General features: G+C 43.7%; 1 protein-coding gene across 2 annotated transcripts in view; it reads left to right on the forward strand.

The window, feature by feature from the left end:
- si:ch211-278j3.3 (E3 ubiquitin-protein ligase RNF19A) overlaps positions 1-22,939 on the forward strand; it is a 63,267-nt gene that overhangs the window by 9,454 nt on the left and 30,874 nt on the right. For both annotated transcript variants that reach the window (XM_064991753.1, XM_064991752.1), the window contains one exon: positions 19,292-19,831. In XM_064991753.1, coding sequence (XP_064847825.1) covers positions 19,679-19,831 — 153 coding nt within the window. In that variant the 5' untranslated portion in view covers positions 19,292-19,678. The remainder of the gene's footprint in view (positions 1-19,291; positions 19,832-22,939) is intronic.

Raw genomic sequence — 22,939 nt, forward strand, 5'->3', positions numbered from 1 at the left:
TAAAAAAAATGTGTTTAAAAAAAAAAAAAGCATTTTGACAAGAGAGACTTAAATGGCCCTGCCCGTGGCTTATAGAGCGACAAGACAGCCAACGGCGTATGCTTATTGGAGTCTGTAAATGGCCCTGCCCGTGGCTTATAGAGCGACAAGACAGCCAACGACGTATGCTTATTGGAGTCTGTAAATGGCCCTGCCCGTGGCTTATAGAGCGACAAGACAGCCAACGGCGTATGCTTATTGGAGTCTGTAAATGGCCCTGCCCGTGGCTTATAGAGCGACAAGACAGCCAACGACGTATGCTTATTGGAGTCTGTAAATGGCCCTGCCCGTGGCTTATAGAGCGACAAGACAGCCAACGACGTATGCTTATTGGAGTCTGTAAATGGCCCTGCCCGTGGCTTATAGAGCGACAAGACAGCCAACGACGTATGCTTATTGGAGTCTGTAAATGGCCCTGCCCGTGGCTTATAGAGCGACAAGACAGCCAACGGCGTATGCTTATTGGAGTCTGTAAATGGCCCTGCCCGTGGCTTATAGAGCGACAAGACAGCCAACGGCGTATGCTTATTGGAGTCTGTAAATGGCCCTGCCCGTGGCTTATAGAGCGACAAGACAGCCAACGGCGTATGCTTATTGGAGTCTGTAAATGGCCCTGCCCGTGGCTTATAGAGCGACAAGACAGCCAACGGCGTATGCTTATTGGAGTCTGTAAATGGCCCTGCCCGTGGCTTATAGAGCGACAAGACAGCCAACGGCGTATGCTTATTGGAGTCTGTAAATGGCCCTGCCCGTGGCTTATAGAGCGACAAGACAGCCAACGGCGTATGCTTATTGGAGTCTGTAAATGGCCCTGCCCGTGGCTTATAGAGCGACAAGACAGCCAACGGCGTATGCTTATTGGAGTCTGTAAATGGCCCTGCCCGTGGCTTATAGAGCGACAAGACAGCCAACGGCGTATGCTTATTGGAGTCTGTAAATGGCCTGTCCTCAGCAACAGCATTGTTTTTTTAAATAGCTAATTTCTATTTAACCTGTCGGGGCGACTGGAGTCGAGTGTGTGTGTGTGTCTCTGTGTGTGTGTGTCTCTGTGTGTGTTTGTATTTATTAAGGAACCCCATTAGCTGCTGCTTCCTGGAGTCCAGCAAAATTAAGGCAGTTTTGTACAATTTTAAAAACATTACAATACATGAACAGATTTTACAACATTACTGTGTGCCCTCAGGCCCCTACTCCAGCACCACCACATATTGACAGTACACAATCTAAGTGTGTGTATAGTGCGTATGTTATCGTGTGTGTGTGTGTGTGCCTATGTTTGTTTTGCTTCACAGTTCCCGCTTGGTGTGAATTTTATCTGTTTTAAAAAAAAACAAATTTGACTGCTTGCATCAGTTACCTGATGTGGAATAGAGTTCCATGTAGACATGTCTCTATGTAGTACTGTGGAATAGAGTTCCATGTAGTCATGGCTCTATGTAGTACTGTGGAATAGAGTTCCATGTAGTCATGGCTCTATGTAGTACTGTGGAATAGAGTTCCATGTAGTCATGGCTCCATGTAGTACTGTGGAATAGAGTTCCATGTAGACATGTCTCCATGTAGTACTGTGGAATAGAGTTCCATGTAGTCATGTCTCTATGTAGTACTGTGGAATAGAGTTCCATGTAGTCATGGCTCTATGTAGTACTGTGGAATAGAGTTCCATGTAGTCATGGCTCTATGTAGTACTGTGGAATAGAGTTCCATGTAGTCATGGCTCTATGTAGTACTGTGGAATAGAGTTCCATGTAGTCATGGCTCTATGTAGTACTGTGGAATAGAGTTCCATGTAGTCATGGCTCTATGTAGTACTGTGGAATAGAGTTCCATGTAGTCATGGCTCTATGTAGTACTGTGGAATAGAGTTCCATGTAGTCATGGCTCTATGTAGTACTGTGGAATAGAGTTCCATGTAGTCATGGCTCTATGTAGTACTGTGGAATAGAGTTCCATGTAGTCATGGCTCTATGTAGTACTGTGGAATAGAGTTCCATGTAGTCATGGCTCTATGTAGTACTGTGGAATAGAGTTCCATGTAGACATGGCTCTATGTAGTACTGTGGAATAGAGTTCCATGAAGTCATGGCTCTATGTAGTACTGTTCACCTCCCATAGTTCTGTTCTGGACTTGGGGACTGTGAAGAGACCTCTGGTGGCATGTCTTGTGGGTTATGCATTGGTGTCTGAGCTGTGCTCCAGTAGTTTAAACAGACAGCTTGGTGTATTCAACATGGCAATACCTCAGTACAAGTAGTGATGAAGTCAATCTCTCCCCTCCACTGTGAGCCAGGATGCATATTATTGATATTAGCGCTCTGTGTACATCCAAGGCCCAGCCATGCTGCCCTGTTTTGAGCCAATTGCAATTTTCCTAAGGCCTTTTTTGTGGCACATGACCACACGACTAAACAGTAGTCCAGGTGGGACAAAACTAGGGCCTGTAGGACCTGCCTTGTTGATAGTGTTGTTAAGAAGGCAGAGCAGCGCTTTATTATAGACAGACTTCTCCCCATCTTAGATACTGTTGTGTCATATGTAGCATATGTTTTGACCAAGACAGTTTACAATCCAGGGTTACTCCAAGCAGTTTAGTCACCTCAACCTGCTCAATTTCCAAATGTTTTTATTACAAGATTTGGTTGCGGTTTAGCGTGTGATCTGCCATAAATACAATGCTTTTAGTTTTGGAAATATTTAGGACTAAATTATTCCTTGCCACCCACTCTGAAACTAACTGCAACTCTTTTGTTAAGTGTTGCAGTGATTTCACTCACTGTAGTAGCTGATATGTATAGTGTTGAGTCATCCGCATACATAGACACACTGCTTTACTCAGAGCCAGTGGCATGTCATTAGTAAAGATTTAAAAAGTAATGGGCCTAGACCGCTGCCCTGGGGAATTCCTGATTCTCCCTGGATTCTATGTTGGAGAGGTTTCCATTAAAGAACACCCTCTGTGTTCTGTTAGACAGTTAACTCTTTATCCACAATATAGCAGGGGGTGTAAAGTAGAGGTCAACCGATTAATCGGCATGGCCGATTTTCAAGTTTCCCTAACGATCGGTAATCTGCATTTTTTGACGCCGATTACATTGCACTCTACGAGGAGACTGCGTGGCAGGCTGACCACCTGTTATGCGAGTGCAGCAAGGAGCCAAGGTAAGTTGCTAGCTAGCATTAAACTTATCTTATACAAAACAATCAATCTTAACATGATATGACTAGTTTAACTAGCTTGTCCTGCTTTGCAAATAATCAATGCGGTGCCTGTTAATTTATCATCGAATCACAGCCTACTTTGCTAAACGGGTGATGATTTAAAAAAGCGCATTCGCGAAGAAAGCACTGTAGTGCAACAAATGTACCTAACCATAAACATCAATGCCTTTCTTAAAATCAATACGCAAGTATATTTTTTAAAACCTGTATATTTAGTTAAAAGAAATTCAATATTTGCAGGCAATATTAGCTAGGGAAATTATGTCACTTCTCTCGCATTCAGTGCAAGCAGAGTCAGGGTATATGCAGCAGTTTGGGCCACCTGGCTCGTTACAAACTGTGAAGATAATTTCTTCCTAACAAAAAACGTAATTCATTTGCCAGAATTTTACATAATTATTTTACATAATTACAACCTTGAAGGTTGTGCAATGTAACAGCAATATTTAGACTTATGAATGCCACCCATTCGATAAACATTTACATTTAAGTCATTTAGCAGACGCTCTTATCCAGAGCGACTTACAAATTGGTGAATTCACCTTCTGACATCCAGTGGAACAGCCACTTACAATAGTGCATCTAAATCATTTAAGGGGGGGGTGAGAAGGATTACTTATCCTATCCTAGGTATTCCTTGAAGAGGTGGGGTTTCAGGTGTCTCCGGAAGGTGGTGATTGACTCCGCTGTCCTGGCGTCGTGAGGGAGTTTGTTCCACCATTGGGGGGCCAGAGCAGCGAACAGTTTTGACTGGGCTGAGCGGGAACTGTACTTCCTCAGTGGTAGGGAGGCGAGCAGGCCAGAGGTGGATGAACGCAGTGCCCTTGTTTGGGTGTAGGGCCTGATCAGAGCCTGGAGGTACTGCGGTGCCGTTCCCCTCACAGCTCCGTAGGCAAGCACCATGGTCTTGTAGCGGATGCGAGCTTCAACTGGAAGCCAGTGGAGAGAGCGGAGGAGCGGGGTGACGTGAGAGAACTTGGGAAGGTTGAACACCAGACGGGCTGCGGCGTTCTGGATGAGTTGTAGGGGTTTAATGGCACAGGCAGGGAGCCCAGCCAACAGCGAGTTGCAGTAATCCAGACGGGAGATGACAAGTGCCTGGATTAGGACCTGCGCCGCTTCCTGTGTGAGGCAGGGGCGTACTCTGCGGATGTTGTAGAGCATGAACCTACAGGAACGGGCCACCGCCTTGATGTTAGTTGAGAACGACAGGGTGTTGTCCAGGATCACGCCAAGGTTCTTAGCGCTCTGGGAGGAGGAAACAATGGAGTTGTCAACCGTGATGGCGATACGTAACGGTTCCGTATTTCACTGAAAAATAAATGTTTTGTTTTTGAAATGATAGTTTCCAGGTTTCGACCATATTAATGATCTAAGGCTCGTATTTCTGCGTGTTAATTATATAGAGCAGTCTGACTGAGCGGTGGTAGGCAGCAGCAGGCTCGTAAGCATTCATTCAAACAGCACTTTCCTGCATTTGCCAGCAGCTCTTTGCAATGCTTGTAGCACAGTGCTGTTTATGACTCCAAGCCTATAAACTCCCGGAATTAGGCTGGCAATACTATATTGCCTATAAGAACATCCAATAGTCAAAGGTTAATGAAATACAAATGGTATAGAGAGAAATAGTCCTATAATAACTACAAGTTAAAACTTATTAACTGGGAATATTGAAGACTCATGTTAAAAGGAACCACCAGCTTTCATATGTTCTCATGTTCTGAGCAAGGAACTGAAACGTTAGCTTTCTTACATGGCACATATTGCACTTTTACTTTATTCTCCTACACTGTGTTTTTGCATTTTTTTAAACCAAATTGAACATGTTTCAATATTTATTTGAGAATAAATAGATTTTTATTTATGTATTATATTAAGTTAAAATAAGTTTTAATTCAGTATTGTTGTCGTTTTCATTATTAATATATATAAATATATATATATATATATATATATATATATATATATATATATATATATATATATAAAAAGAAATAAAATAAAATAAACCGGCCAATTAATCGGTATCAGCTTTTTTTTGTCCTCCAATAATCGTTATCGGCGTTGAAAAATCATAATTGGTCGACCTCTAGTGTAAAGCCATAACACATATGTTTTTCCAGCAGCAGACTATGATCTATAATGTCAAAAGCCACACAGAAGTCTAACAAAACAGCCCCCACAATCTTTTTTTTTTTCATCAATTTCTCTCAGCCAATCATCATAATTTGTGTAAGTGCTGTGCTTGTTGAATGTCCTTCCCTATAAGCGTGCTGAAAGTCTGTCAATTTGTTTACTGTGAAATAGCATTGTTTCTGGTCAACCGCCATTTTTTCCAAACTCCTAAGGGTTGGTAACAGTCTGATTGGTCAGCTATTTGAGCCAGTAAAGGGGGCTTTACTATTCTTAGGTTGCAGAACGACTTGCCTTTGCACTTTCTAGTAGGCTTATATTGAAAAATGGCATGTAAGGAGGGGTAATATCGTCCGCTATTCTCCTCAGTCATTTTCCATCCAAGTGGTCAGACCCCTGTGGCTTGTCATTGTTGATAGACAACAATTATTTTTTCACCTCTTCCACACTCACTCTACAGAATTCAAAATTACACATCAAATAAAAATTGTATTTGTTACATGCGCTGAATACAACCTTACTGTGAAATGCTTACTTACAAGCCCTTAACCAACAATGCAGTTCAATAAATAGAGTTAAGAAAATATTTAGTAAATAAACTAAAGTGAAAAAAATAAATAAAAATAAAATCAAAAAGTAATACAAGAAAATGACATAACAATAACGAGGCTATATACAGAGTCAATGTGCGGGCGGTACAGGTTAGTCAAGGTCATTTTGTAAAGTGACTATGCATAGATAATAAACAGCGAGTAGCAGCAGTGTTAAAAACGAGGGGGGGGGGGCTGTCAATGTAAATCGTCCGGGTGGCCATTTGATTAATCGTTCAACATGGCTTGGGGGTAGAAGCTGTTAAGGAGCCTTTTGGTCCTGTACTTGGCGTTCCGGTAGCTCTTTCCGTGCGGTGGAAGAGAGAACTGTCTATGAAACCGGTCAGGATGCTCTCGATGGTGCAGCTGTATAACTTTCTGAGGATCTGGGGGCCGATGCCAAAGGTTTTCAGTCTCCTGAGGGGGAAAAGGTGTTGTTGTGCCCTCTTCACGACTGTCTTGGTGTGTTTGGACCATGGTAGTTTGTTGGGGTTGTGGACACCAAGGAACTTGAAACTCTCAACCTGCTCCACTACAGCCCCATCGATGTTAACAGGGGCCTGTTGGACCCTCCTTTTCCTGTTGGCCACGATCAGTTCCTTTGTATTGATCACATTGAGGGAGAGATTGTTGTGCCTGCACCACACTGCCAGGTCTCTGACCTCCTCCCTTATTGGCTGTCTCGTCGTTGTCGGTGATCAGGCCTACCACTGTTGTGTCGTCAGCAAACTTAATGATGGTGTTGGAGTCGTGCTTGGCCACGCAGTCGTGGGTGAGCAGGGGACAGCAGAAGAACCCATTTAGCTTCTAAAAGCCGGGGTTTAGGTTAGAATTAGGGTTAAGGTTAGGAGCTAGGGTTCGTCTCAGGGTTATGAGCATCTATCTAGAACATCTATCTAGAAGTTGAAAGGGTTCTTCGGCTGTCCCCATAGGGGCACCCTTTGAAGAACCTTTCCGGTTCCATGTAGAACCCTTTTGGGTTCCTTTCCACATAGGGTTCTACACGGAACCCTAATTAATATATATATATCTGGAACTGTAAAGGGTTCATCGTGGAAGTGAGTGAGGAGAGTGATTTACTTTAGCAGGGGCCATGTCAAAGGTAAGAAAACAGCACTTCAGCCAAAGACCTCACTGATTACGTAACGGAGGCTGGCAGGAATGCTGCTGACTCTCTGGTTTTACTGCCAAGACACATAGTTCCCTCCCAAATTGTTCCCTATGTAGTGCACTACTTTTGACTAGGGCCCTAATGCAGGATAATGTGAATAGGGAGCCATTTGGGATGCATGCAAACTGTGTTGATCTCTCCATGGGAGTTAAACGCTGCAGAGGGTTCTGGGGGAATCTGCTCCTTATTGGCACAGGGGATATCCTCAATATGAATAGAGACTGGCAGTGCCTGGACTTGAGATCAGTTTGTTAAAATTACTGAAATGTTACAGTTTGTATTATGGATTTAAATAGTTTATAGTCATAGGGTGGGTTGCAACCAACATGGTTTAAATAAAGGTGAAATATTATATATTTTTTAAATAAAATAAAAAAATTCATTGAGCAACAGGCTTACATTTAATGTAGATTTTAAAGGGAAAACTTAGATTAGAGGAAGGATTAATTTAAAACTAGGTTTAAAATTTTGGTGCAACAAGATTAATAGATAAACCTTGATTTAATCCAGTTTAAGAGTTAATCCATGTTGGTGCAACCCATCCGTAGTTTACTGTATGAGTTTGTCTTTTCTCTCCAAAAAATAAACTGAGAGAGAGAGTGTCAACAGAGAGGAAGGACTGATTAATCGGGTAACTATGCCCCACTAAATTCCTCTCTCTTCCTACGACACCAGGTTATTTTTACGAATCCCCAGGACACAAACAACACAAAGCATTCAAAAAAAAAAATCATACATCATTTTATTACACCACAATTCATGTAAAGGACTTGATCCCACATATGAACATGCATGATGGTACAGGGCAATGCGTTACTGAGAAACGACCCAGTTTGAGCAAGCGGAGTGGAATACCGGCTGGCAGAATTGTTCACGGACGGGACAGTCAGCGTAACATACACACAGAGCCTGCTACAACCTCCCTCTGTACTACTGCAACCATAATTCACAGCAAAACATTGTTTTTTTCTGTCAAGAAGAATAGTACACACAAAGCAGCTGTTAGATTACACAATGTGTCGTAATACCTGGTGCTGTAGCATCCACTCTGTATGATTGTCCAGCTTCATATTACCATCCTGTTCCTCTCTAATTGCATGGTTCCTGGCTCCCAGTAAACTACAGAACGTCTTCAGAACATTTTCATACCCCTTGACTTTCTCCACATTTAGTTGTGTTAGTCTGAATTTGAAATGGATTCCATTTAGATTAAAAAATAAAAAATATCACTGGCCTACACACAATTACCCCCATAATTTCATTAGTGGAATCTTGTTTTTAATCAAAAATGAAAAGCTTAAATGTTTTGAGTCAATAAGTATTCAACACCTTTTATGGCAAGCCTACATTTTTGAATGACTACCTCAACTCTGCACCCCACACATACAATTATCTGTTAGGTCCCTCAGTCTAGCAGTGAATTTCAAACAACGATTCAACCACAAAGACCAGGGATGTTTTCCAATGCCTCGTAAAGAAGAGCACCTATGGGTAGATGGGTGGGAAAAAAAGCAGACATTGAATATCCCTTTGAACATGGTGAAGTTATTAATTACACTTTGGATGGTGTATCAATACACCCAGTCACTACAAAGATACAGGCGTCCTTCCTAACTCAGTTGCCGGAGAGGAAGGAAACCGCTCAGGGATTTCACCATGAGGTCAATGGTGACTTTAAAACAGTTACAGAGTTGAATGGCTGTGATGGGAGAAAACTGAGGATGGATCAACTACACTGTAGTTACTCCACAATACTAACCTAAATGACAGAGTGAAAAGATGACAGCCTGTACAGAATAACAAATATTCCAAAACAGGTCCCATGTTTGTTAAAAAGGCCGTAAAGTAATTCTGCCAAAAAATGTGGCAAAGAAAATGACATTTTCTCCTCAATCAAAGTGTTCTGTTTGGGACAAATCCAATACAACACATTACTGAGTACCACTCTCCATGTTTTCAAACATAGTGGTGACTGCATCATGTTATGGGTATGCTTGTAGTCATTAAGGACTGATGAGTTTTTCAGGTCAAAAAACAAAAACAGAATGGAGCTAAGCACAGTCAAAATCCTCGAGGAAAACCTGGTTCAGTTTGCTTTTCACCAGACACAGAAAGATTAATTCACCTTACAGCAGGACAATAACCTAAAACACAAGGCCAAATATACACTGGAGTTGCTTACTGAAACAGCTTTCTTCTTCTTCCTCTTCGGAGGAGTAGTAGGAAGGATCGGAGGACCAAAATGCATTGTGGTATGTATCCATAATGTAAATTTAATGAGAATAACTACAAAATACAAAAAGATCAAGAGAAACAAAATGAAAACCGAAACAGTCCCGAATGGTGCAAACACTGAAACAGAAAAACAATCACCCATGAAGCACAGGTGGGAAAAGGCTGCCGAAGTATGATTCTCAATCAGAGACAACGAACGACACCTGCCTCTGATTGAGAACCATACCAGGCCAAACACAAAACCACAACATAGAAAAAAGAACATAGACAACCCACCCCAACTCACACCCAGACCAACCTAAAACAAAGACGTAAAACAAAGACATAACAAAAGAACATAGACAACCCACCCCAACTCACACCCAGACCAACCTAAAACAAAGACGTAAAACAAAGACATAACAAAAGAACATAGAAAACCCACCCAACTCACACCCAGACCAACCTAAAACAAAGACGTAAAACAAAGACATAACAAAAGAACATAGACAACCCACCCAACTCACACCCAGACCAACCTAAAACAAAGACGTAAAACAAAGACATAACAAAAGAACATAGACAACCCACCCAACTCACACCCAGACCAACCTAAAACAAAGACGTAAAACAAAGACATAACAAAATAACATAGACAACCCACCCCAACTCACACCCAGACCAACCTAAAACACAGACGTAAAACAAAGACATAACAAAAGAACATAGACAACCCACCCCGACTCACACCCAGACCAACCTAAAACAAAGACGTAAAACAAAGACATAACAAAATAACATAGACAACCCACCCCGACTCACACCCAGACCAACCTAAAACAAAGACGTAAAACAAAGACATAACAAAATAACATAGACAACCCACCCCAACTCACACCCAGACCAACCTAAAACAAAGACATGCTGGTACAAAAAAATGTTTTCACTTTGTCGTTCTGGGGTATTGTGTGTAGATGGGTGAGAGGGGGGGGGGGATCAATTGAATCCATTTTGAATTCAGGCTGTAACATAACAAAATGTGGAGTAAGTCAAGGGGTCTGAATAGTTTCTGAAGGCCCTGTAATAGACAGCATTCACAATGACCTTTATCAATGTGAGGTCAATAGTAAGATGTCTGACAATACAAAGTTTCCCCTACCTAGCATTACACCGGCGCGGCCCTTCATCCCGGCTCTGTTATGCCCCTAGCTATACTAAAAAAAGATTTTCCGGGAATTCAATTTCAATTTTGTTTTCCGCATGACATTATGACCCTCAACCCTCCAAAACAACACAATATTTTTCTCTAACAGAGAAAAGTGCTTCACATTTATCCACCGTAATAAATAAATAAATAAATAATAATAATAATGTAAGTTCTACGGTAATTACACAGTAGCGACCCAACAATAACTTCTTTGTTTCTCAGTTGTAATTTATCAGTAAGTAACCCAGCAGAATATTTGGGTCAGTATGTTCAGCATTTTGTCCAGCCTCCATCTGAGATAACAGGACCAACCATATAAATCACGTTGGCTCCTCTGTGTGTGTGTGTGTGTGTGTGTGTGTGTGTGTGTGTGTGGTATCCTATTAGGCTAGTCTGTACTGTTGCTCTGTTTGTTCAGGTCAAACAGACTTATTGAATAACTTTTCAAGACAGATTATTTTACCCATGATTCCCTGTAATCCTGTGAGGTGTTTTATGAAAGTCAGATAAACACTTTATGTAATGGCTCAAAACAAGGCAGAGTCTGCTGTATTTCCTGGAAATAAAAAGAGGAAATAAAACCTCAAGATGGAACGGGATCTTCTCTATTAATATGAGGTCAAATGTTCTAATTTGTCCTGTGAGGATGATTGGACAGGATACTTCCTCCCTCTCCTCAGACAGGATACTTCCTCCCTCTCCTCAGACAGGATACTTCCTCCCTCTCCTCAGACAGGATACTTCCTCCCTCTCCTCAGACAGGATACTTCCTCCCTCTCCTCAGACAGTACACTTCCTCCCTCTCCTCAGACAGGATACTTCCTCCCTCTCCTCAGACAGGATACTTCCTCCCTCTCCTCAGACAGGATACTTCCTCCCTCTCCTCAGACAGGATACTTCCTCCCTCTCCTCAGACAGGATACTTCCTCCCTCTCCTCAGACAGGATACTTCCTCCCTCTCCTCAGACAGGATACTTCCTCCCTCTCCTCAGACAGGATACTTCCTCCCTCTCCTCAGACAGGATACTTCCTCCCTCTCCTCAGACAGGATACTTCCTCCCTCTCCTCAGACAGGATACTTCCTCCCTCTCCTCCGACAGTATACTTCCTCCCTCTCCTCAGACAGGATACTTCCTCCCTCTCCTCAGACAGGATACTTCCTCCCTCTCCTCAGACAGGATACTTCCTCCCTCTCCTCAGACAGGATACTTCCTCCCTCTCCTCAGACAGGATACTTCCTCCCTCTCCTCTGACAGGATACTTCCTCCCTCTCCTCAGACAGGATACTTCCTCCCTCTCCTCAGACAGGATACTTCCTCCCTCTCCTCAGACAGGATACTTCCTCCCTCTCCTCTGACAGGATACTTCCTCCCTCTCCTCAGACAGGATACTTCCTCCCTCTCCTCAGACAGGATACTTCCTCCCTCTCCTCAGACAGGATACTTCCTCCCTCTCCTCAGACAGGATACTTCCTCCCTCTCCTCAGACAGGATACTTCCTCCCTCTCCTCAGACAGGATACTTCCTCCCTCTCCTCAGACAGTACACTTCCTCCCTCTCCTCTGACAGGATACTTCCTCCCTCTCCTCTGACAGGATACTTCCTCCCTCTCCTCAGACAGGATACTTCCTCCCTCTCCTCAGACAGGATACTTCCTCCCTCTCCTCAGACAGTACACTTCCTCCCTCTCCTCTGACAGGATACTTCCTCCCTCTCCTCAGACAGGATACTTCCTCCCTCTCCTCAGAAAACATAGGAGCCATTAGGCTTCCTCCCTCCCTCTCTACTGTTTCTCCCTGGAGCCCTCAGTGGAAGGATCCCCCCCCCGACTCACACTCTGCTCCCTCATCCCTCCCTCCCTCCCATTTAAAGGTGGAAAATATACCGGACCGTCAAACATTGACCCCCGGATGTTAGCAGACAAACAACATCTTCCCAACCAAAAGCTTTCTGCCATTTTGAGAGAGAGAGAGAGAGAGAGAGAGAGAGAGAGAGAGAGAGAGAGAGAGAGAGAGAGAGAGAGAGAGAGAGAGAGAGAGAGAGAGAGAGAGAGAGAGAGAGAGAGAGAGAGAGAGAGAGAGAGAGAGAGAGAGAGAGAGAGAGAGAGAGAGAGAGAGAGAGAGAGAGAGAGAGAGAGAGAGAGAGAGAGAGAGAGAGAGAGAGAGAGAGAGAGAGAGAGAGAGAGAGAGAGAGAGAGAGAGAGAGAGAGAGAGAGAGAGAGAGAGAGAGAGAGAGAGAGAGAGAGAGAGAGAGAGAGAGAGAGAGAGAGAGAGAGAGAGAGAGAGAGAGAGAGAGAGAGAGAGCGCGCACACACAGCACACACAGTGTCCGAACGATGCACTGAGGGTTTGCGGACAGAAACGCATCCCAAATATCACCCTAGTCCCTATGGACCCTGCACTATGTAGAGAACAGGGTGCTGTTTGGGATGCTGGAAGACATTCAGGGATGGGCAGATCAGATGTCTAAGGGAAGGCTACCAGTAAGTGGAGTGAAACAACAGGGTTATGGATCACGTGACATTGACAATTTAATTTCCTGTTGAAAATATCAAAACAATAGTGTAAACAAATCTAGGAAAACGTGTTTTCTCTGAAGCCATTGCGTACCTGTGACTAGCCGGAGTTACTAGCCCCCAGGTAGGCTACTTTTTATTTAAATCCAAATGAATTGGAAAAACAATTTGTTCAGGTCCAAAGTGTTTGTGTACAGTTCTAATATTGTGTTGTTGAGCCAAAGCAGTGACTCTTCCAGTAAGGAGATGATAGGCCCAGAAATGTGACCATGTGGTGAGAGAGTAAAGCCCAAAATCAAACAAAGTGTTGTTTTCTTTAAAACGCGTCTATACGCTGGAATTAGAATGCATGGCAGTGAATGAGAAACAACAGTCACTGTGAACTCCTTCATGCCCTTCAAATTAGAAAGAAAGTCTATTTTTTTCTCTTATTTTTCTCTTGTGCGAAGCAAATGTTGGTAAAGTGAGTGGATAGTTTGCCAGAAAATAGACTGTTTGTGCATTATTAGGTCTGGAATTGTGCCACGTATATTTAACGTGTCTATTTAGTGTGGATACATTTCAGCTACCAGTGCCAATAATAACCTAAACTCACCCCATTCCATACAAACCTCTGTCATAATGCTACCAGGATATAAAACTCCCCAATCAGACCTCTATCCTGGTAGCATTATGACAGAGGTCTGTGATTGGGGAGTTTTATATCCTGGTAGCATGACAGAGGTCTGTGATTGGGGAGTTTTATATCCTGGTAGCATGACAGAGGTCTGTGATTGGGGAGTTTTATATCCTGGTAGCATGACAGAGGTCTGTGATTGGGGAGTTTTATATCCTGGTAGCATTAAGCTCTGTTACCTGAAGCTGTTTAGGGCGTTTCTCTGGATCCTACCCTACTGGGTACCCCTTTTATCTTGTGAACTACCAGCATGATTTTTATTTATTTTATTTAACCTTTATTTACAATGACGGCCAACACCGGGCAAACCCAGACGCTGGGCCAATTGTGTGCCGTCCTATGGGACTCGCAATCACGTCCGATTGTGGTACAGCCTGGACACAAACCAGGATCTGTAGTGACGCCTCTAGCACTGAGATGCAGTGTCTCAGACCGCTGAACCAGGATCTGTAGTGACGCCTCTACCACTGAGATGCAGTGTCTCAGACCACTGAACCAGGATCTGTAGTGATGTATCGAGCACTGAGATGCAGTGTCTTAGACCGTTGAACCAGGATCTGTAGTGATGTATCGAGCACTGAGATGCAGTGTCTTAGACCGTTGAACCAGGATCTGTAGTGACGCCTCTAGCACTGAGATGCAGTGTCTTTGACCGCTGAACCAGGATCTGTAGTGACGCCTCTAGCACTGAGATGCAGTGCCTTAGACCTCTGAACCAGGGTCTGTAGTGACGCCTCTAGCACTGAGATGCAGTGCCTTAGACCGCTGAACCAGGGTCTGTAGTGACGCCTCTAGCGCTGAGATGCAGTGTCTTAGACCGCTGAACCAGGGTCTGTAGTGACGCCTCTAGCACTGAGATGCAGTGTCTTTGACCGCTGAACCAGGATCTGTAGTGACGCCTCGAGCACTGAGATGCAGTGTCTCAGACCGCTGAACCAGGATCTGTAGAGATGTATCTAGCACTGAGATGCAGTGTTTTAGACCGCTGAACCAGGATCTGTAGTGACGCCTCTACCACTGAGATGCCTTAGACCGCTGAACCAGGATCTGTAGTGATGTATCGAGCACTGAGATGCCTTAGACCGCTGAACCAGGATCTGTAGTGATGTATCGAGCACTGAGATGCCTTAGACCGCTGAACCAGGATCTGTAGTGATGTATCGAGCACTGAGATGCCTTAGACCGCTGAACCAGGATCTGTAGTGATGTATCGAGCACTGAGATGCCTTAGACCGCTGAACCAGGATCTGTAGAGACGCCTCGAGCACTGAGATGCAGTGTCTTTGACCGCTGAACCAGGATCTGTAGTGACGCCTCGAGCACTGAGATGCAGTGTCTTTGACCGCTGAACCAGGATCTGTAGTGACGCCTCGAGCACTGAGATGCAGTGTCTTTGACCGCTGAACCAGGATCTGTAGTGATGTATCGAGCACTGAGATGCAGTGTCTTTGACCGCTGAACCAGGATCTGTAGTGACGCCTCGAGCACTGAGATGCAGTGTCTTTGACCGCTGAACCAGGATCTGTAGTGACGCCTCGAGCACTGAGATGCAGTGTCTTTGACCGCTGAACCAGGATCTGTAGTGACGCCTCGAGCACTGAGATGCAGTGTCTTTGACCGCTGAACCAGGATCTGTAGTGACGCCTCGAGCACTGAGATGCAGTGTCTTTGACCGCTGAACCAGGATCTGTAGTGATGTATCTAGCACTGAGATGCAGTGTCTGACCGCTGCACTACTCGGAAGCCCTCAAATGATCTATGATATGTTTATAAAGGTGAAACGTGGGAATGGTGGCAAAAGAGTGTGTGTGTGTGTGTGTGAACAAAAATAGAAACGCAACATGTAAAGTGTTGGTCCCATGTTTCATGAGCTGAAATAAAAGATCCCAGAAATGTTCCATACGCACAAAAAAGCTTATTTCTCTTCAATTTTGTGCACAAATGTGTTAACATCCCTGTTAGTGAGCATTTCTCCTTTGTCAAGAATAATCCATCCACCTGACAGGTGTGGCATATCAAGAAGTGGATGAAACAGCCTGGTCATTACACAGGTGCACCTTGTCCTGGGAAAAATTAAAGGCCACTCTAAAATGTGCAGTTTGCCACAGATGTCACAAGTTTTGAGGGAGCGTGCCATTGGCATGCTGACTGCAGGAATGTCCACCAGAGCTGTTGCCAGAGAATTGAATGGTATATACCATAAGCTCCCTCCAACGCCATTTTAGAGAATTTGGCAATACGTGTCACCTCGCTAGCCAAGGACATCCACATCCAGCTTTTCCCCCTGCAGTATCGTCTGAGATTAAACTGATGGAGTATTTCTGTCTGGAACAAAGCCCTTTGGTGTGGGTGGGGAGAAATCATTCTGATTGGCTGGGCCTGGCTCCCAGTGGGTGGACCTGGCTTCCAAGTGGGTGGGCCTTTGCCCTCCTATTCCCAGCCATGGCTGCACCACTGCCCAGTCATGTGAAATCCATAGATTTATTTAAATTGACTCATTTCCTTATATGAACTGTAACTCAGTAAAATCGTTGAAATTGTTGCATGTTGCGTTTTATATTTTTGTTCAGTATAAATATACGTTATTTCCGTGACACAGACTGACCAGGTGAATCCAGGTGAAAGCTATGATCCCTTATTGATGTCACTTTTAAATCCACGTCAGCCAGTGTAGATGAAGGGGAGACAGTTTAAAGAAGGATATTTAAGCCTTGAGATCATTGAGACATGGATTGTGTACAGTACCAGTCAAAAGTTTGGATACAACTACTCATTCAAGGGTTTTTCTTTATTTTTAACTATTTGCTACATTTGTAGAATAATAATGAAGACATCAACACTATGTAATAACACACATGGAATCATGTAGTAACCAAAAAAGTGTTAAACAAATGAAAATATATTTGATTTTTTTATTTCTTCAAAGTAGCCTCCCTTCGCCTTGATGACAGCTTTGCACACTCTTTGCATTCTCTCAACCAGCTTCATGAGATAGTCACCTGGAATGCATTTCAATTAACAGGTGTGCCTTGTTAAAAGTTATGACTCTGTGAGTCCCAAATGGCACCCTATTCGCACTACTGTTGACCAGAGCCCTATTCCCTATATAGAACACTACTGTTGACCAGAGCCCTATTCCCTATATAGAACACTACTTTAGACCAGAGCCCTATTCCCTATATAGTGCACTACTTTAGACCAGAGCCCTATTCCCTATATAGAACACTACTGTTGACCAGAGCCCTATTCCCTATATAGTGCACTACTTTAGACCAGAGCCCTATTCCCTATATAGTGCACTACTTTAGACCTGAGCCCTATTCCCTATATAGTGCACTACTTTAGACCTGAGCCCTATTCCCTATATAGTGCACTACTTTAGACCAGAGCCCTATTCCCTATATAGTGCACTACTTTAGACCAGAGCCCTATTCCCTATATAGTGCACTACTGTTGACCAGAGCCCTAATCCCTATATAGTGCACTACTTTAGACCAGAGCCCTATTCCCTATATACAACACTACTTTAGACCAGAGCCCTATTCCCTATATAGAACACTACTTTAGACCACAGCCCTATTCCCTATATAGTGCACTACTTTAGACCAGAGCCCTATTCCCTATATAGAGCACTACTTTAGACCAGAGCCCTATTCCCTATATAGAACACTACTTTAGACCAGAGCCCTATTCCCTATATAGTGAACTACTTTAGTCCAGAGCCCTATTCCCTATATAGTACACTACTTTAGACCAGAGCCCTATTCCCTATATAGAACACTACTTTAGACCAGAGCCCTATTCCCTATATAGTACACTACTTTAGACCAGAGCCCTATTCCCTATATAGAACACTACTTTAGACCAGAGCCCTATTCCCTATATAGTACACTACTTTAGACCAGAGCCCTATTCCCTATATAGAACACTACTTTAGACCAGAGCCCTATTCCCTATATAGAGCACTACTTTAGACCAGAGCCCTATTCCCTATATAGAACACTACTTTAGACCAGAGCCCTATTCCCTATATAGAGCACTACTTTAGACCAGAGCCCTATTCCCTATATAGAACACTACTGTTGACCAGAGCCCTATTCCCTATATAGTACACTACTTTAGACCAGAGCCCTATTCCCTATATAGAACACTACTTTAGACCAGAGCCCTATTCCCTATATAGAGCACTACTTTAGACCAGAGCCCTATTCCCTATATAGAACACTACTGTTGACCAGAGCCCTATTCCCTATATAGAACACTACTGTTGACCAGAGCCCTATTCCCTATATAGAGCACTACTGTTGACCAGAGCCCTATTCCCTATATAGAACACTACTTTAGACCAGAGCCCTATTCCCTATATAGTACACTACTTTAGACCAGAGTCCTATTCCCTATATAGTACACTACTTTAGACCAGAGCCCTATTCCCTATATAGAACACTACTTTAGACCAGAGCCCTATTCCCTATATAGTGCACTACTGTTGACCAGAGCCCTATTCCCTATATAGAACACTACTTTAGACCAGAGCCCTATTCCCTATATAGTGCACTACTGTTGACCAGAGCCCTATTCCCTATATAGAGCACTACTTTAGACCAGAGCCCTATTTCCTATATAAAACACTACTTTAGACCAGAGCCCTATTCCCTATATAGTGCACTACTTTAGACCAGAGCCCTATTCCCTATATAGAACACTACTTTAGACCAGAGCCCTATTCCCTATATAGAACACTACTGTTGACCAGAGCCCTATTCCCTATATAGAATACTACTGTTGACCAGAGCCCTATTCCCTATATAGAACACTACTTTAGACCAGAGCCCTATTCCCTATATAGAACACTACTTTAGACCAGAGCCCTATTCCCTATATAGAACACTACTTTAGACCAGAGCCCTATTCCCTATATAGTACACTACTTTAGACCAGAGCCCTATTCCCTGTATAGTACACTACTTTAGACCAGAGCCCTATTCCCTATATAGTACACTACTTTAGACCAGAGCCCTATTCCCTATATAGAACACTACTTTAGACCAGAGCCCTATTCCCTATATAGAACACTACTTTAGACCAGAGCCCTATTCCCTATATAGTACACTACTTTAGACCAGAGCCCTATTCCCTATATAGTACACTACTTTAGACCAGAGCCCTATTCCCTATATAGAACACTACTTTAGACCAGAGCCCTATTCCCTATATAGTACACTACTTTAGACCAGAGCCCTATTCCCTATATAGTACACTACTTTAGACCAGAGCCCTATGGTTAAAGGGTGCCGTCTTCCCACTGATCTCTGAACAACGGTGTTCTTTAATACTGTGTCCTGTGAAGCATGACCTTGTATTCTCCTCTGTGGCTGCATCCCAAAAAGCACCCCGTTCCCGAAATAGTGCACAACGTTTGATTTAGAGCCCTGCATTGTGTAAGGAATAGGGTGCCATTCAAGTCGCTGCCTGTGAGTGAGCATTAGTTTGCAATATTGTAGCTAATCTCTTTTCTTCTCCCGCAGGGCGAGGGGCCGCTCGTTCCCCTTGGTATAGAGAAGGATGAATGCCACTCTGTTCCAGCCTAACTGAGAACGAGGGAGCAACAGAGGAAGAGGTGGAAAGAGGAGAAGAACAAGTGAAGAAGAAGATATTGAGATCCGTACTCTCGATAGGGATCCTCTTCGCAATTTTTTTTTTCTCTCTGTTCGTCTCGCTCTCTCTTTTCCTCCGTCATCGACATCGTTCACTGCAGCGGCGCTACCTCTCCTAGACTTTGAGCCGTGAAGGGGCTCGAACACACACACACACACACACACACACACACACACGTTTGGTCTGTGTCCTGTTGATCTGCTAATGCTGGGTAAGCCTGGCTGCCTGCCTGCTCGCTCCATCCCAATCTCCAGATCATGAAGAGGCCCAAGCAACAGACTCATCCCCTCAGCTTCCTCTCCTTCTTCAGCCGGAAGCCTAAATCCGATCCCAGGCTTGAGAGGCCTGCTGGGGCCCACAACAAGGAGGAGGTCTCCATCACTCTCACACCCAGCGAACATGCAGACCAGGTGAGAAAGGCCTATTCCCATTATAGTGCACTACTTTTGACCAGAGCCCTATGGGGAAAAGGCTGGGATTTGGGATGCATCCAGGGTCTCTCCTATTCCCTATATAGTGGTTCCGGGGTCCCCTCTCTGTGTAACCCCTCCCTATGTAACGGATGTGAAATGGCTAGCTTAGTTAGCGGTCGCGCTAAATCGCGTTTCAATCGGTGACGTCACTCGCTCTGAGACCTTGAAGTAGTGGTTCCCCTCGTTCTGCAAGGTCTGCGGCTTTTGTGGAGCGATGGGTAACGATGCTTCATGGGTGACTGTTGTTGTTGTGTGCAGAGGGTCCCTGTTTTGCGCCCGGGTATGGGCGAGGGGACGGTTTAAAGTTATACTGTTACACCTATATAGTGGTTCAGGGTCAAACGCAGTGCACTACAGTACTTAGCGATTAAGATGCTGTGTCAGTTCATAGCCTCTGTATGTTTCCATTCATTTGAAAGCCTCTGTGTGTTTGTTTTCTCGTGTGTCCACCCCCCCCCCTCCCCTCCCTGACCCCCTGCTGCCCTGCCGACTGTTTGTTCAATTAGCCAGTTGTCAAGTGTCTCCTGCATTCTGTGCAGGTTGGTGTTTCTCGTTGTGAATCTTGTTCTGGAGGCAGCTCTGCAGAGTGGTCACTAGCTGGCTCGGCCACAAAGTCATAAAATCCTATTTTAAACCTAACCTTAACCACACTGCTATCCCTAACCTTAAATGAAGACCGAAAAGCAAAGATTTCATGCATATTTACGATACACGCCAACTTTGCAGCTGGCCCATCTAGCGGAAATCACTCAGTGCTGCCTCAAGGGCAAGACTCATCCCAATAAACATCAACCTGTGCATTTTGTTGCCAAGAAACAGAGTAGCTCACATCAGAGTTCTACCTGTCATCTACACATGCTTGCTTACACACGCCACAATCTGTCTCTCTGTCTCTCTGTCTCTCTGTCTCTCTGTCTCTCTGTCTCTCTGTCTGTCTCTGTCTCTGTCTCTCTGTCTCTGTCTCTCTGTGTCTCTGTCTGTCTCTGTCTGTCTCTGTCTGTCTCTGTCTCTCTGTCTGTGTCTGTCTGTGTCTGTCTCTCTGTCTGTCTGTCATAGTCTGTCTCCCTCTCTGTCTCCCTCTCTGTCTCCCTCTCTGTCTCCCTCTCTGTCTCCCTCTCTGTCTCCCTCTCTGTCTCCCTCTCTGTCTCCCTCTCTGTCTCCCTCTCTGTCTCCCTCTGTCTGTGTCTCTCTTTGTCTGTCTCTGTCTCTCTCTCTCTCTCTCTCTGGCCCCGCCTCCAACTGACAAGAGCAGCTATTGCATTTTTAAAATGTTTTCCTCAGGTGAAGGAAAATAACAGCTGTCAGCTCCAACAATAATCTTTCTCATGGTTAATTACATTTTATATTGATTATATAATCATGTTTTTTCACCTGGCGGGTGACCGAGAAAGAAGATATTTTCTTCAACTGCCTGCAAGCAAGAGTTTTTACAGAGTTAGCTAATATCCTTTAACTTGCCACAACAACATGCATTGAGACTGACCTAGGTAAGAATTGTTTTGGATAATAAAGCTCTGAGATAATGTCATTTTTTGTGTGTTTTGATATCATTTGTACAGAACAAAAAAATATAAACGCAACAATTTCAATGATTTTACTCAGTTACATTTCATATAAAGGAAATCAGTCAATTGAAATATATTAATTAGGTCCTAATCTATGGATTTCACATGACCTGAGAGGACATATTTAGTTTTCAGATGACCTGAGGTCACAAAGGGAAACGATACATTTGAGTCTTAATTTGTGGTGTGTGCCTTTTTTCTTGTGCATATATATCACCATATATTATGAACTATGAAGTACTCATATATATTTAAGCAATAAGGCCCGAGTGGGTGTGGTAAATGGCCAATATACCACGGCTAAGGGCTGTTCTTAGGCACGACGCAATGCAGAGTGCTACGACACAGACCTTAGCTGTGGTATATTGGCCATATACCACAAAACCCCAAGGTGCATTATTGCTATTATAAACTGGTTACCAACACAATTAGAGCAGAGAAATCAGAGAGGAACCCATACCATGAGAGAAATCAGAGAGCAACCCATACCATGAGAGAAGTCAGAGAGGAACCCATACCATGAGAGAAATCAGAGTGGAACCCATACCATGAGAGAAATCAGAGAGGAACCCATACCATGAGAGAAATCAGAGGAACCCATACCATGAGAGAAATCAGAGAGGAACCCATACCATGAGAGAAATCAGAGAGGAACCCATACCATGAGAGAAATCAGAGGGGAACCCATACCATGAGAGAAGTCCGAGAGGAACCCATACCATGAGAGAAGTCAGAGAGGAACCCATACCATGAGAGAAATCAGAGAGGAACCCATACCATGAGAGAAATCAGAGAGCAACCCATACCATGAGAGAAATCAGAGGAACCCATACCATGAGAGAAATCAGAGAGGAACCCATACCGATGTCTAAAACATTGACATATGCAGTGCTTTCAGAGAGTATTACCTCCACTTGACATTTAACTTTTTTTGTGTTACAAAGTTGGATAAAAATGGATGTGACATTTTTTTTTGGTCAATGATCTACACCAAATACAATGTAATGTCAAAGTTCAAGAATAAAAAAATAAAAAAACTGCACCTGTACATAGCCCATCTGTAAATAGCCCATCCAACTACCTCATCCCCATAATGTTATGCTCCTTTGCACACCAGTATCTCTACTTGCACATTCATCTTCTGCACATCTATCACTCCAGTGTTTAATTGCTAAATTGTAATTATTTTGCCACAATGGCCTATGTATTGCCTTTACCTCCCTTCTCACCTCATTTGCACACACTGTATATAGACTTTTTTCTACTGTGTTATTGACTGTATGTTTGTTTATACCATGTGTAACTCTGTGTAGTTGTTTGTGTCGAACTGCTTTGCTTTATCTTGACCAGAGGTCGCAGTTGTAAATGAGAACTTGTTCTCAACTGGCCTACCTGGTTAAATAAAGGTGACATAAAATAATAAATCCTGTCCAAACACTACAAGGCAGCGCTGACTGATCAAATCAAGCTCCTCAAAGGG

Source organism: Oncorhynchus masou, chromosome 16, assembly GCF_036934945.1.
Source record: "Oncorhynchus masou masou isolate Uvic2021 chromosome 16, UVic_Omas_1.1, whole genome shotgun sequence".
Classification (NCBI taxonomy): domain Eukaryota; kingdom Metazoa; phylum Chordata; class Actinopteri; order Salmoniformes; family Salmonidae; genus Oncorhynchus; species Oncorhynchus masou.